General features: G+C 44.3%; 1 protein-coding gene across 2 annotated transcripts in view; it reads left to right on the top strand.

Moving 5' to 3' along the window:
• The window catches only part of DAGLA (diacylglycerol lipase alpha), a 70,972-nt gene that overhangs the window by 39,654 nt on the left and 15,342 nt on the right, over positions 1 to 15,976 (top strand). For both annotated transcript variants that reach the window (XM_056526801.1, XM_056526800.1), the window contains exons 16-18: positions 7,311 to 7,383; positions 7,921 to 8,117; positions 8,201 to 8,330. In XM_056526801.1, the coding sequence (XP_056382776.1) occupies positions 7,311 to 7,383; positions 7,921 to 8,117; positions 8,201 to 8,330 (400 nt within the window). The remainder of the gene's footprint in view (positions 1 to 7,310; positions 7,384 to 7,920; positions 8,118 to 8,200; positions 8,331 to 15,976) is intronic.

The raw sequence follows: 15,976 nt of genomic DNA, 5'->3' as shown, positions 1-15,976 counted from the left end.
GCAGATCGCTGGACAATTCAGTCCAGCGATCTGCGGCGATTCCGGGTCAATCGGGTCTCCAGTGACCCGGTGACCCGGAATTACTGGCTGATCGGGGCCGTCAGAGACGGCCCCGAACAGCCAGAGCCTGCAGGGGTGAGGTGGCACTGGTGCCACCTCACGATCGCCCTGATTCGTCGGCCGGATTACCGGCCGACGAATCAGGGCGCCTGCTGCGGGTGTCACTCCCGCACCCGCTCCGCCCCTCTTCCGGAGGACGTGAGCGGGTGCGGGACGTGCACCCCGGGTGCTGGGGACCCCGATCCCCGGCGTTAATGTTGGGATCGGGGCCCCAGGAGCGACGACGGCGGCGGCAGCGGGACTGACCTGTGCGGCGATCAAGCAGCAGCAGGAGGTGAGTGACAGCCTCCTGCTGTTGCTTAGCAACAGCTCCCAGCATGCAAAAAGGGCATGCTGGGAGCTGTAGTTATGCAACAGGAGGAGGCAGACCACCACAACTCCCAGCATGCACTTATGGGCATGCTGGGACTTATGGTTTTGCAACAGCTGGAGGCACATTCTTTCTATGGAAAAATGTACCTTCAGCTGTTGTGTAACTACAACTCCCAGCTTGCACAAACAGCTTAAGTGCATGCTGGGAGTTGTAGTGGTGCATCTGGAGGTTGCATAACTACAACTCCCAGCATGCCCGTTGGCTGTCGGTGACTGCTGAGAGTTGTAGTTTTGCAACAGCTGAAGGCACACTGAGTTAAGTAGCAAACCAGTGTGTCTCCAGCTGTTGCATAACTACAATCCCCAGCATCCCCAGCCAAAGTAGTATGCCTCCTGCTGTTGCATAACTACAACACCCAGCATGCCCTTCCGCTGTCCGTACATGCTGGGGGTTGTAGCTTTTGCAACAGCTGAAGGCACACTGGTTGCAAAAGACTGAGATTGTTGCCAAACTCGGTGTTTCACAACCTGTGTGTCTCCAGCTGTTGCAAAACTACAACTCCCAGCATGCACTGATAGACCGTACATGCTGGGAGTTGTAGTTTTGCAACAGCTGGATGTTCCCCCCCCCCCCCCCCCCCAATGTGAATGTACAGGGTACACTCACATGGGCGGAGGATTACAGTGAGTATCCGGCTGCAAGTTTGAGCTGAGGCAAATTTTCTGCCGCTGCTCAAACTGCCAGCGAGAAACTACTGTGAACCCCCCGCCCGTGCGACTGTACCCTAAAAACACTACACTACCACAAAAAATAAAATAAAAAGTAAAAAACACTACATATACACATACCCCTACACAGCCCCCCTCCCCTCCCCAATAAAAATGAAAAACGTCTGGTACGCCACTGTTTCCAAAACGGAGCCTCCAGCTGTTGCAAAACAACTACTCCCAGTATTGCCAGATAGCCACTGACTGTCCAGGCATGCTGGGACTTTTACAACAGCTGGAGGCACCCTATTTGGGAATCACTGGCGTAGAATACCCCTATGTCCACCCCTATGCAATCCCTAATTTAGGCCTCAAATGCGCATGGCGCTCTCACTTTGGAGCCCTGTCGTATTTCAAGGCAACAGTTTAGGGTCACATATGGGGTATCGCCGTACTCGGGAGAAATTGTGTTACAAATTATGGGGGGTATTTTCTGCTATTACCCTTTTTAAAAATCTAAAATTTTTGGGAAACCAACATTTTAGGTAAAAAATTATTTTTTTTTTTTTACATATGCAAAAGTTGTGAATCACCTGTGGGGTATTAAGGTTCACATTACCCCTTGTTACGTTCCCCGAGGGGTCTAGTTTCCAAAATGGTATGCCATGTGTTTTTTTTTTGCTGTCCTGGCACCATAGGGGCTTCCTAAATGCGGCATGCCCCCAGAGCAAAATTTGCTTTCAAAAAGCCAAATGTGACTCCTTCTCTTCTGAGACCTGTAGTGCGCCAGCAGAGCACTTCTCACCCCCATATGGGGTGTTTTCTGAATCGGGAGAAATTGGGCTTCAAATTTTGGGGGCTATTTTCTGCTATTATCCTTTTTAAAAATGTAACATTTTTGGGAAACCAAGCATTTTAGGTAAAACATTTTTTTTTATTTTTTACATATGCAAAAGTCGTGAATCACCTGTGGGGTATTAAGGTTCACTTTACCCCTTGTTATGTTCCCCGAGGGGTCTAGTTTCCAAAATGGTATGCCATGTGGTTTTTTTTTGCTGTCCTGGCACCATAGGGGCTTCCTAAAGGTGACATGCCCCCCAAAAACCATTTGTCGCTCCTTCCCTTCTGAGCCCTCTACTGCGCCCGCTGAACAATTAACATAGACATATGAGGTATGTGCTTACTCGAGAGAAATTGGGCTACAAATACAAGTAAAAATTTTCTCCTTTTTACCCCTTGCAAAAATTCAAAAATTGGGTTTACAAGAACATGCGAGTGTAAAAAATGAAGATTGTGAATTTTCTCCTTCACTTTTCTGCTATTCCTGTGAAACACCTAAAGGGTTAATACACTTATTGAATGTCATTTTGAATACTTTGGGGGGTGTAGTTTTTATAATGGGGTAATTTATGGGGTATTTCTAATATGAAGACCCTTCAAATCCACTTCAAACCTGAACTGGTCCATGAAAAATAGGGAGTTTGAAAATTTTGTGAAAAATTTCCAAATTGCTGCTGAACTTTGAAGCCCTCTGGTGTCTTCCAAAAGTAAAAACTCATAAATTTTATGATGCAAACATAAAGTAGACATATTGTATATGTGAACCCAAAAATGTTTTATTTTGAATATCCATTTTCCTTACAATCAGAGAGCTTCAAAGTTAGAAAAATGCAAAATTTTCATTTTTTTCATCAAATTTTGGGATTTTTCACCAAGAAAGGATGCAAGTTACCATAAAATTTTACCACTAAGTTAAAGTAGAATATGTCACGAAAAAACAATCTCGGAATCAGAATGATAACTAAAAGCATTCCAGAGTTATTAATGTTTAAAGTGACAGTGGTCAGAATTGCAAAAAACGCTCTGGTCCTTAAGGTGTAAAATGGCCTGGTCCTTAAGGGGTTAAACATTAATAACTCTGGAATGCTTTTATTTATCATTCTGATTCCGAGATTGTTTTTTCGTGACATATTCTACTTAGTGGTAAAATTTTGTGGTAACTTGCATCCTTTCTTGGTGAAAAATCCCAAAATTTGATGAAAAAATTTAAAATGTTGCATTTCTCTAACTTTGAAGCTCTCTGCTTGTAAGGAAAATGGATACACCAAATAATTTTTTTTTTTTATTCACATATACAATATGTCTACTTTATGTTTGCATCATAAAATTGATGAGTTTTTTTACTTTTGGAAGACACCAGAGGGCTTCAAAGTTCAGCAGCAATTTTTCACAAAATTTTCAAACTCGCTATTTTTCAGGGACCAGTTCAGGTTTGAAGTGGATTTGAAGGGTCTTCTTATTAGAAATACCCCACAAATGACCCCATTATAAAAATTGCACCCCCAAAGTATTCAAAATTACATTCAGTCAGCGTTTTAACCCTTTAGGTGTTTCACAGGAATAGCAGCAAAGTGAAGGAGAAAATTCACAATCTTCATTTTTTACACTCGCATGTTCTTGTAGATCAAATTTTTGAATTTTTACAAGGGGTAAAAGGAGAAAATGTATACTTATCTTTGTAGCCCAATTTCTCTCGAGTAAGCACATACCTCATATGTCTATGTAAAGTGTTCGTCAGGCGCAGTAGAGGGCTCAGAAGCGAAGGAGCGACAAGGGGATTTTGGAGAGTACGTTTTTCTGAAATGGTTTTTGGGGGGCATGTTGCCTTTAGGAAGCCCCTATGGTGCCAGAACAGCAAAAAAAAAAAAAAAAAAAAAAAAAAAAAACGCATGCCATACTATTTTGGAAACTAGCCCCCTTGGGGAACGTAACAAGGAATTAAGTGAGCCTTAATTGTTTCACGACTATTGCATACATAAAAAAAAAAAAAAAATTTTTCACTAAAATGTGTTTCCCCTCAAATTTCACATTTTTGCAAGGGTTAATAGCAGAAAAGACCCCCCAAAATTTCCCCATCTCTTCTGAGTATGGCGGTACCCCATAAGTGGACCTGAAGTGCACTACGGGCGAACTACAATGCTCAGAAGAGAAAGAGTAATATTTGGCTTTTTGAGAGCAAATTTTTCTAGGGGGGGGGGGGGGGGCATGTCTCATTTTGGAAGCCCTTATGGTGCCAGGACAGCAAAAAAAAAAACCTACATGGCATACCATTTTGGAAACTAGACCCCTTGAGGAACGTAACAAGGAATTAAGTGAGCCTTAATACCCCACAGGGGTTTCACGACTTTTGCATATGTAAAAAAAAAAAAAAAATTTTTTTTTTTTCACTAAAATGTGTTTCCCCCCAAAATTTCACATATGTGCAAGGGGTAATAGCAGAAAATACCCCCCAAAATTTGTAACCCCATCTCTTCTGAGTATGAAAGTCAAGTGCACTGCAGGAGCGCCACAATGCTCAGAAGAAAAGTAGTCACATTTGCAAACTTTGCTGACATGGGGGGGACATGTCGCATTTAGGAAGCTCCTATGGTGCCAGGACAGCAAAAAAAAAAACACATGGCATACCATTTTGGAAACCAGACACCTTGAGGAATGTAACAAGGGGTAAAGTGAGCCTTAATACCCCACAGGGGTTTCACGACTTTTGCATATGTTAAAAAATTATTTATATTTTTTTCACTAAAATGTGGGTTTTCCCCAAAATTTTACATTTTTACAAGGGTTAATAGCAGAAAAGACCCCCCACAATTTGTAAATACATTTATTTGGAGTAAGGACATACCTTATTTTTTGATGAATTTGGCATGGCTGGTGCACAGCAGGTCTTGCTTGAGTGGGAGCGCAGTCAGGGACCCTGAGCTTGATATGGAGCCAGGATGTGGGACCCCCCCCCCTCAAAGAGCATTAATGGGGGGAGCACTGAGCCCTAACATAGGGGAACACTATGGGGGACAACGGGCCGTAACTGGGGTAGACAGTTGGGGTACAGTGTGACAGAAAATTATAAATCATAATAAAAAAGGATATATTCCCAGAATGATGGCCCATAGCATAGCCAAAACTAAAAAAATAAATAAAATATGCCCGCCCCAAACCCTATGCTCTGAGTCATCATTCTGGGAATGTGATGTGTGTTTCCGTCCCTAACCTGTTGCCTCAAATGCGCACCCGCTCAGGTGGAGAGAGAGCGCTGCGCATTTGAGGCAACATAAGTCCCCGATGATAGTGACTCAGTGACCTATGACCCATTTCTGAAAAAACACCCCAGAGGTCTTTTCAGTTTTTTTTTTTCCTCAGGTTTTTTTGGGCAATTAAGTGATTTATGGGGGTTACATTTTGGAATGTACTCTGGACATTGGTCAAATTATGGAAAATTCTAATGAAAAGGGAAAATTTTGTGCTCCATGGAAGTGTGATACTCCCTGAAGCAGTCTATGCAGAAGCCCTGATTATCTGGGCAAGTGTCACATTGGTACCTGGTGTTCCTCCGCATCCCCTTCCTGTAACACACACTGCATTTTTTCTGGGATCGTCCCGTCCTTCCAGTGTTGGGGATCACACCTGAAAAGTGCTGGCCTGGGACGATCCTGGTGCCTATAACTCCAGACCCTTGGGAAGTCCGGCGTGATCTTTCCCGTCAGCAAAGATCAGGAACCTTAGGACTTCTTCTTGGTACTGGAGGAATGTCCCTGTGTTGCCAGCGTACTGGGATAGTACAAAAGCGTTGTACATGGCAACCTGTACCAAGTAGACCGCAACTTTTTTGTACCATGCCCGTGTTTTCCGCATGGCGTTATATGGCTTGAGGACTTGATCTGAGAAATCAACTCCCCCCATATACCGATTGTAGTCCAGAATACAATCGGGCTTGAGGACCGGTGTTGTGGTACCTCGCACAGGGATAGGGGTGCTGCCATTCCCATGAATAGTGGTGAGTATAAGGACATCCCTCTTATACTTGACCAACAACAGGTTATCATGGGTCAGGGCACGGGACTCCCCCTTGGGGATAGGCGTCTGGACCAAATTTAGAGGGAGGCCTCTCTGGTTCTTCTGCAGACGAGTTTCCCGCGAACACCCAGAGTGGGGGAACATTCTGGGGGTTCAATACGGGAATCCCATCCCTCATATACTCTAAACTTGCAAGTGTACCCGGAGGTACTTTCGCAGAGTTTGTAGAGTTTCACGCCATACCGCGCCTGCTTCGAGGGAATATACTGACGGAAGAGGAGTCTCCCCTTAAAACCGATGAAACTCCTCTACTGAGGGGTCCCTGAGCAGTACATAGGCCTCCAAAAATTTGTCCCCAAAGTGATCGATGACCGGACTCACTTTGTAAAGCCGGTCATGGGCGGGATCACCTCGGGGCGGACAAGCCTCCGCTGCTGAAAATGCCCGGCGGGCCATCGTCTTTTTTTTCTACAGTGGCGGCGGGGGGAGGGTGGCAGGCGGGGAGGGGAAGTGTGTTTTGTGGTGCTTGGTGTAAACTTTATATAATAACTGTGTGTGATTTACACGCACGCAGCTCCCTGAACCCCTAATACGACCCGGGGTCAGGGATCAGACCCTAATAGGACTCTTGGGGACCTGTCAGGGGGGAAGGGGTGGGGGTTACTTTTTTTTCTTTTTTTTTTTTTTACTTTTATTAACTTTATTGACACTTATTCACCTACCTGTCCCTGCAAGAGTCTGTCCCTATTCTAACCGCTTCTGAGGGGGCTCCGGAGCTCTGAGGGGGGATCCACGGTCCTCTCTTCGCTGCTGTACCCGCTGACTGAACGCAGCGAGCGGGCACAGCGGCGGGAAGGACCGTTAACCCCTCCTCTGCCGCGCTACTATGGGCCGGACGATCGCCGGCCAATAGTAGCGTTGCTGGGGCGGTGACAGTATTGTCACCGCTCCCCAGCAACGGCAGGTGATTGGCGGTGTATCGTACACCGCTGATCACCCTGTATTTCGCGGTCATTGGGTCGCAAGTGACCCGAATCGCCGAAGATCGCTTGTGATCGCCAACATGCGGGGGTCCCGGGACCCCCTCGGCATATGCACGGCAAGCCTGCTGAAAAATTTCAGCCGGCCAGCCGTTCCGATCTCTGCCCGGGGCGTGGCAGAGACCGGAGAAACACCAGGATGTACTAGGTCGTCCTGGGTCCTTAAAGCCCAGGGTGCCAGGACGTTCTAGTACGTCCTGGGTCCTTAAGGGGTTAACGTTGTTTAAACTACATTCCAGAGGATGCATTTGAACTTACTTTTTTTTTTTTTCCCTTTAGGATTGGTTTGTCTCAACTTGAAGGATTCCGCAGACATCTTCTAGATGTTCTTCAGAGGAGCAACAAGCCAAAGGTTAGTTTTGGAAAGATGTTGGTGCATAAGTTTTATTTCTAAGGTTTATTTTATACCACTGCTTTTAATCATGTAAACCTGTATTCAGTTATATGCTGCCAAAACTGTGGGCAGCATGAGGCAGGGATAAGATCCCTTTATTACAAGCATCTATAATTTACTCTGAAATTATGGATGGACACCATGGGGGAGATTTATCAAAACCTGTCCAGAGGAAAAGTTTCCCATAGCAACCAATCAGATCGCTCCTTTCAGTTTTCAGAGGCCTTGTTAAAAATGAAAGAGGCAATCCGGTTGTTATGGCCAACTGGGCAACTTGGCAACTTTTCCTCTGGACAGGTTTTGATGAATCTCCCTCCCATGTGTTTTATCTGCACCCTCCAGGCTTCATTGATATTACCCTCTTTACTTATAGGAAGAGATCTGTCTTCTAGCGATAAGGAGGGAAGGGGGTTCTTTCACTGTCCACGGCTGGCTGTGAAACTGTGATTTCTGATGACAAGTTCCCTTTAATTGTATCTCTCTCTTCCTTCCTAGTGGCGGATTATTCTAGGGGGGACTAAGTGTATACCTAAATCAGAACTTCCGGATGAATCTGAGGGGATAACTGTGCCCAGTAACCGGCTCTGGACTCACCCCAGTGATCTAACCATAGCACTGTCAGCCAGTACCCCGCTCTATCCGCCTGGACGGATCATTCATGTTGTGCACAATCATCCAGCAGAGCAGTGCTGGTGAGTTGGTGGAGTGAAAATCTAGATCATTTACTATGTAATACTGGTGGATGTACACTGCATCATCACACTTCTCTTTACAGTTTCTGGGATCAAGAGGAACCTACATACTTTGCCATTTGGGGAGATAACAAAGCATTTGAAGAAGTAATAATTTCCCCAGCCATGCTGCATGAACACCTTCCACACGTGGTAATGGAAGGCCTGAACAAGGTGAGGGAGATCACTTTTGAGATCTACCTCAGAGATTTCAAAAGAGGGGAAAACCTATTCATGTTTAACGAAATAGCAGCAAAATTGGCGGCTCACCTCAGCCTGACTCTCCTATCCGCTTCCGGAATAACCGGCTGTGCCACCGGTCCAATAGGCAGAACTAAGAGAAGGAATGTTCAGTGCAGAATGAAGTCAAACAGGAACTTTATGAACGATCACATGGAGCACACAAAAACACCAACGCGTTTCGAGTCAAACTGGACCCTTAATCATGACCCTTGCCTTGATTAAGGGTCAGGTTTGACCCAAAATGCGTTGGTGTTTCTGTGTGCTCCATGTGATCGTTAATAAAGTTCCTGTTTGACTTCATCCTGTGCTGGACGTTCCTTCTTTTATTAATCTTTAAAGGAGCTGTCCAGGGCCAAAAAAATGGTCTTATTTTATTACTTTTCAGTTCAGCCATATTTACTTGTATGGAGATAGTATTGAATGTTAACCATGGCCCATAGGCTAGTGGTCTCCAAACTGTGGACCTCCAGATGTTGCAAAACTACAGCCTTTAGCTTTCAAGGCATGCTGGAAGTGGTAGTTTTGCAACATCTGAAGGTTCACAGTTTGGAGACCACTGCCATAGGCAATAGTGGCAATGCTTCATTGCCATATAGCTTCTTGTATAAATTTCTCTACGTTACTAAAACACTACATCTATACCTAACCTTTAGATCAGTGTTTTCCCAACCAGGGTGCCTCCAGCTGTTGCAAAACTACAACTCCCAGCATACCCGGACAGCCGAAGGCTGTCCGGGCATGCTGGGAGTTGTTGTTTTGCAACAGCTGGAGGCACCCTGGTTGGGAAAACACTGCTTTAGATTGTTCTACTCACATGTTGCATGTCTACAATATCAAGATAGTTACAACCTGAATGCAGCCTATAGATTGTTTTTTTGCTACACACTTGCTAAGCCTTTTATTTTTGTGTGTAAATTGTATCTAATTTGCATAGCTGAGCCTAACATTAGATACCGCATGCAAGTTTTCTGACTGGGAAGGGAAGAATCACTCTAGTGGCAGATTATTTTCTCTGGGAGCACATGTATGATCGCTGGGGGTTTGAACACTGGGACTTGTACCAATTGCAAGAACAGGGGCCAACTCCCATGTGAAAATGGGGTGGTAGTGCCCATGTATGATATCACTCCACTCTATTAATAAAGGCCTAATGAAGTTGGCAGAATACAGTTTTCTGCTATCTTTGTCAGTCCAATAGATCGTGAATGAAGTGGTAGTAAAGTGTGCATGCTACCATACCATTTACAGAGAAGTTGGTAACCCATATCCTATTGATTGGTGGGGGTCCCAGTAGTCAGACCCCCAGTGATCATACAGTTATTGAGTGGATAGGTGTTAAATGTTGTTTGTGAGCTAAACTAAAGCGGACCTGTAAGCAGGATAACTGGTAAGCCGAGCCCATCTTATTCACCTCCTATGTACCTGCTTGCATCTGCCTACCTCATCTGACTAATGGCAATAAATAAAACATAGGCTTGACTTACCTGGGCTTTTACCCACTCTGGGGAACCCCCCCGCTTTGAGTATTTTTTACATATTAATAAAAGACTTGTATCTCTGCACTGGAAAGTAATCTATAAATAGCTTGGACGTGATGCTGGAACATACATACGCACACACACATTGAGATATATATATATATATATATATATATATATATATATATATATATAAATATATAAATATATAAATATATAAATATATAAATATAATATATATATATATATATATAATATTTCTCTAGTCATCTCCACGACAGCTTCCTGAGATTGCCTCCGCCTGATTGGACAGGGAAAAACACTGAGAGGTTAAAAGACCCTCCCCTTCCTCTCCCCTCGAGTGTTTTTTCCTGTCCCGATCCGGGCAGGTAACCTGACAGGTGTGGGAGACGGATCCCGCTTGGCTATTTTATTTATTTTTCCCTACCTACTTCTGCAGCATCCAGGTCGGGCTTATGCAGAGTGGGAGCGATAGGGAGTGGAACAGGGCGCCGGCTTCTCTTCCGCTCCCGTGCTGCCTTTTTTTCCAGCGTCGCACGGGGCCTTCATTCCAGTCCCGTGGAAGAGATCCCAGTGCCGGCCAGCGTCTTACCTCACTTCCTGTTTCTTGGGGTCAGTTCTGGCCAGATCCCCAGTCCAGTGGTTGGCGTCTCACGTCACTTCCCTATGCTTTGGCCTGCCCTATGCTTTGGCCTGCCCTATGCTTTGGCCTGCCCTATGCTTTGGCCTGCCCTATGCTTTGGCCTGCCCTATGCTTTGGCCTGCCCTATAGGATTAAGAGGGGGCAACGGGATCAAACGGGATCGCTTCCGGAGCGCAGACTGCTGCATGGAGCTTCCAGAGTCCAGGATGTCTACTCCAGTGAAAGTCCCTGAGGGTGTAGAATCCAGGATCTGTGAGTACTGAGGGCTATGCGGTTTTTCCCAGAGCCTATCTACAGTTGTTTTTTTCTGATCCTTTCCTCCCTTATTTTATTTCAGGGAGAAAAGGATATTTCTGTCCCCAAACCTAAACATACTAAAAGGAAATGTTTATTGTGTAATAAATACTGTTCTTTCTTCAAAGAAGCCAGTATGTAAAAATGTTTGGCTAATTTAGTCAGGGAGGAAACTCCTGACCTTATGACAGAGACCAAGGAGCTTATCCACAAAGAGATTCAGGCTTTTAAATCATCTCAGACTGTCGCATCTACCTCAACTGTGGTTGAGGTGTCTAAAAAACCTAAGATAATTACTTTTTCTGACTCGGAGGAAAGTACCGCTACTCAGGACATTGATGAAGAAGTGGTTGAATGTTCTGAGGTAGAGGAGGACCTTGGTTTCTGGAAATTCCTGTTTAGCCCAGAGGATACAGAGGAATTAATCAGAGCCATAAGATCCACCTTTGGTATAGGAGCCTAGAACAATTCAGAACGAACTTTTTGGAGGGCTGGGAGATAAAAGGATGCTTTCTTTCCCGGTCCATAGCAACATTCACAAAATCATTAAGGATGAATGATCCAAACCTGAAAAAGGATCCTTCATTCCAAAAGGGATTGAAAGAGGCTATGCATTTGATAAGGATTCTGTAGATTGGGACACTATCCCTAAGGTAGACATCCCTAATGCTAAGGTGGCAAAAACGCACTTCCTTACCCTTTTGAGGACGCTACCCAGCTCCAAGAACCCATGGATAGGAAGGCTGAGAGTCTTCTTAAAAAGACTTGGGAAGCTGCTGCGACCCTTCTACGCCCTAGTGTTGCTTCCGCTTGTGTTGCTAGGACCCTGGGTGTGTGGCTGGATCAACTATACCTGCATCTTCAGGGGGATACGCCTTGTGAACAGATTCTTGAGTCTCTCCCTCTCCTCAAGATGGCCTCAAACTGTTTATCAGATGCTTCTGCCAAGTCTGTCAGATTATCTGCACGTACAGCGGTATTATCGAACTCCTCAAGACGTGTATTATGGTTAAAATCCTGGTCTGGGGATCTAGCATCTAAAATTGGGTGCGGTTGTCAAAGTTCCCTCACATCAACTCAAGCAGGGACATTACTCTGGCCTATTTTTGGTTAAAAAAAAAAAAAAAACAACCCCAGTGGGAAGTTCAGAACCATAATAAATATAAAACCCCTGAACAAATTTGTAAAGTACAGAAAGTTCAAAATGGAAACTGTAAAATCAGCAGTAGCTCTAATAAAGGAAAATTCTGTAGTGGCAACTATTGATTTGAAGGATGCCTATAACCATCTTCCAATTCACAAAGCATCTCAGTAGTTCCTGAGGTTTGCCGTTTCCTGGGAGGGCAGAATCCGTCACTACCAGTTTCTCTGCCTGCCCTTCTGGTTTTCTTCTGCCCCCCCCCCCCGCATATTTACAAAACTCATGTCTGAGGTGGTATCCCTTCTGAGGAAGGAGTCGATTTATTATTATTCCCTATCTGGATGACATTCTAGTAGTGGCGGATTCTGTTCCTCGATTACAGGTCCACATTCACAGGACCATTCAGGTTCTTCAAGACCTAGGCTGGATACTCAACTTAGAAATGTCTGCTCTTTCTCCCAGTCCAGTGAAACAATTTGTCCCCCTAAACTCGAATCTTCAACAATCTTTCCCACCAGCAAAGAAATTGAAGATTCAGCAGTTAATTACAGAATTTTGTGTCTTGCTCAATCCGTTATGCAATGTCCATATTGGGTCACCTAACGTCTTGCATCCCGTCAGTGAGGTGGGCCCAATTTCGCTCAAGACCACTACAAAGATTGCACATAGCAGTGTGGGACAAATCCTTATTTTCCTTGAATGTACTGATTCCCGTAAAAATAAAAAAATCTGTTAGGTTTTTCTGGGAGCGCCATCAAACTAAGTCAGGGGGTTCATTGGTTAAAGGAGGATCCCCTAGTCATTAGCACAGATGCCAGCACGTGGGGTTGGGGGCCCACACAGAGGATCAGACCGTTCAGGGCGGATGGGGACCTGTTCTAGCTCAGTAATCCTCAAACTTAAGGGAGCTTCTAGCCATAAGGATGTGTTCACAACACCTAGTCATCTTGCAGAGACAGACACATTCTTCTTCACGCCGACAGTACCACGGCAGTATCCTTTATCTGTCATCAAGGGGTTCCCAGACACAGCCATCTCCAATCAATAGCAGGCAACATTTTTTTTCTTGGGTAGAAGAAAGAATCTTATCCATAACAGCTGTACATCTGGGGCGAGTCTGGAATCTATATGCGGACTTTCTCAGCAGACAGACCCTAGATTCGGGAGAATGGTGTCTAGCGGACTGGGCTTTCAGATTGATAAGAGAGATGGGGTATCCCCCAGATCAACTTGTTCACCACCACAAAAAAACAGGAAAACAGAAAAAAAAATAATTTCCCTCAATCCAAGGGACCATCAAGCAGCGACAGATGCCTTGGCTCAGCCATGGGACTTCAGTCTAGCATATGCCTTCCCACCTATTCCTATAATTCCCAGAGTCCTTCAAAAACTAAGAGAAGTGTACCCTGATCTTAGTTACTCCATTCTGGCCCAAGAGGGGATGGTTTGCTCTCCTACAGTCCATGAGCCTGCACAAGCCAATTATGTTACCTGCTCACCAGGACCTGCTCTCTCAGGGACCAGTCCTACAGACAGGTTCAGAACCTCAGTCTATCAGCATGGATTCTGAAAGGTTCCTGCTAGAGAAGAAGGGATTATCAGATATAGTGGTCTTGGCAAGTCGTAAGCTTTCTACCCCTAAAATGTACACGAAGGTGTGGAAAAAATATGCCTCTTTTCTTTTGATTCTCCTAATATCACTAAAATCCTTGACTTTCTCCAAGATGGGTTTGATGTGGGTCTCTCCTAACACTCTTAGAGTACAGGTCTCAGCCCTAGGTGCCCTCTATCAGACCAAACTGGGAGAGGATATCTAGATATCTAGCTTTATTAAGACTACGGATTGACTAAGACCCAGAATAAAAAACTCTTCCTCCTTGGAATTTAAATGTGGTCCTCTTAGTTCTAACTAAAGCTCCTTTTGAACCTTTAGACTCTCTTTCCTTAAAATTTCTTACCATGAAAACAATATTCCTTGTAGCCCTTCAGCCCATAGAGTTGGTGAAATTCAGGCTCTTTTCCATTCAACAACATTATTTCAGTATATTAGAGGATAAGATTGTTTTTAAACTAGACCAAAATTTTATTCCAAAAGTTGCTTCTTCCTTCCACAGATCCCAGGATATTGTTATCCCGTCTTTTTGTGCTCATCCTATCGATGAGCAAGAGAGATCTTTCAGTTTTTTTGGGACGTTAGGAGAGCTGTCCTTTACTACATAGAAGTTACCAGTACCTGGAGGAAGGATAAGAACCTGTTTGTACAATTTGCAGGTCCTAATAGAGGAAGGAAGGTCTCGAAGAGCTCCATTTCTAAGTGGATTCGGTTAGCCATCTCAGAATCCTATACAGCTAGCGGTCAGGATCCCCCCTCAGAGATTTGGGCTCATTCAACTCGTGCAGTATCCTCCTTGGGCAGAAAAAAGATTCAGCCTCAGTGGAACAGATCTGCAAAGTTGCTACTTGGAAAAGATTGCATACCTTTTCCAAACACACTAGACTTGACGTAATGGCAGGTCAAGATATGGCATTTGGACGTAAGATCCTCCCTAATAATTATTTGGTATTTCTCAGGGTGCTGTTGTAGAGACGACTAGAGAAAGGGGGAATTATACTCACAGATAATTTGTTTTCTGGGAAGACTCCACGACAGCACCCATACATCCCACCCTTGGTGATCATTTTGGTGCTGGTTTTTAGTTACCACTTTTTTCCTCTTCTACTCTGTGTTCTTTATAAATACACTGAAGGGGAGAGGAAGGGGATGGACTTTTAACCTCTTATTGTTTGCCTCCCCCTGATTGGACAGAGAACATCTCAGCGTGCTTTCGTGGATACTTCCCAGAAAACAAATTATCATATAATTCACCCTATTATCAATGTGTGTACGTTCCAGCATCACATCCAAATGGCTAAAGATATTAACATGAAACTTGGCACATATGTTACTAATATGTCAACAACAAACATAGGGTAGGTAATTTAACCCTTACTCACCCCCATTTGCCAGGGTCGGTTTCTTCTTTTTTTTTTTTTTTTGTGTATAAAGTCCCATACAAGTCTATGGGAAATATGTTACTGCATAACTTCCAAACTGCTGGAAATATTTCGATAATACTTGGTCACATGTTACTTATATGTCCACTTAAAATATGGAATAGTTCATTTAACCCTTAACTCCCCCCATTTGTTAGGGTCTGGGTTTTTGTTTAAAGTCCCGTGCTAATCTATGCGAAATGTATGTTCCCAAATAACTTCCGTACGGCTGGAGATATTTTTCAATAATACCCGTTACACATATTACTTATGTCAAATTAAAATATATGATAGTTAAATTAACACTTACCTGCACTCTTGTATAAAAGATGGGTTTTTGTTTCAAGTCGCATGCAAGTATATGGGACTTCCAGTACCTTACTCCACAAGCTCCGCTCTGCATCTCCTGGGCAATGTGTCAGTCCAGCTTGCAAGCCACACCCCATCTCACAAAGATGCGCCCACTGTTTAAGCCTCACCCCTTATATTCGCTAGACTTTTTGTGCATCGGTCTGACTTGCAAATCACGCCCAGTCCCACAAAGCCACATCCTTCTGTTTTTCAGCTTACAATATCTTCATCACAAATCAGTCCCACATGAGGACAGGACATGAGGACAAATATATGGGGACAGGATATGAAGTTAAAAACTTCCTCCTTTTTGCTGATTTTCCTCCCCAACAAGGATTAGGGAGGAAAAACAGGGCAACATACAAAAGCATCGTATGTTGATGCTGCCTTCAACATGCGATTGCCTCTGAGAGGCCATCGCATGTTGAAATTATCGTATGTCGGGGCCATCGTAGGTCGGGGGGTCACTGTATTTGTAACTAATACAACACCAAGAAGAAAATGTTTTTGACCGGCACTGCCTCTCACTGTGTATGAGGATCTGGGTGTGCAGATGACTGGCAGTAAGTTGCATGCAGAGTAGTGGTGGTGCTCTGGCTGGATACTGTGTATATCA

Source organism: Hyla sarda, chromosome 6, assembly GCF_029499605.1.
Source record: "Hyla sarda isolate aHylSar1 chromosome 6, aHylSar1.hap1, whole genome shotgun sequence".
In the NCBI taxonomy this organism is placed as follows: domain Eukaryota; kingdom Metazoa; phylum Chordata; class Amphibia; order Anura; family Hylidae; genus Hyla; species Hyla sarda.
Note: the sequence above shows the minus strand (reverse complement) of the source record. Positions and strands in the feature narration are given on the sequence as shown.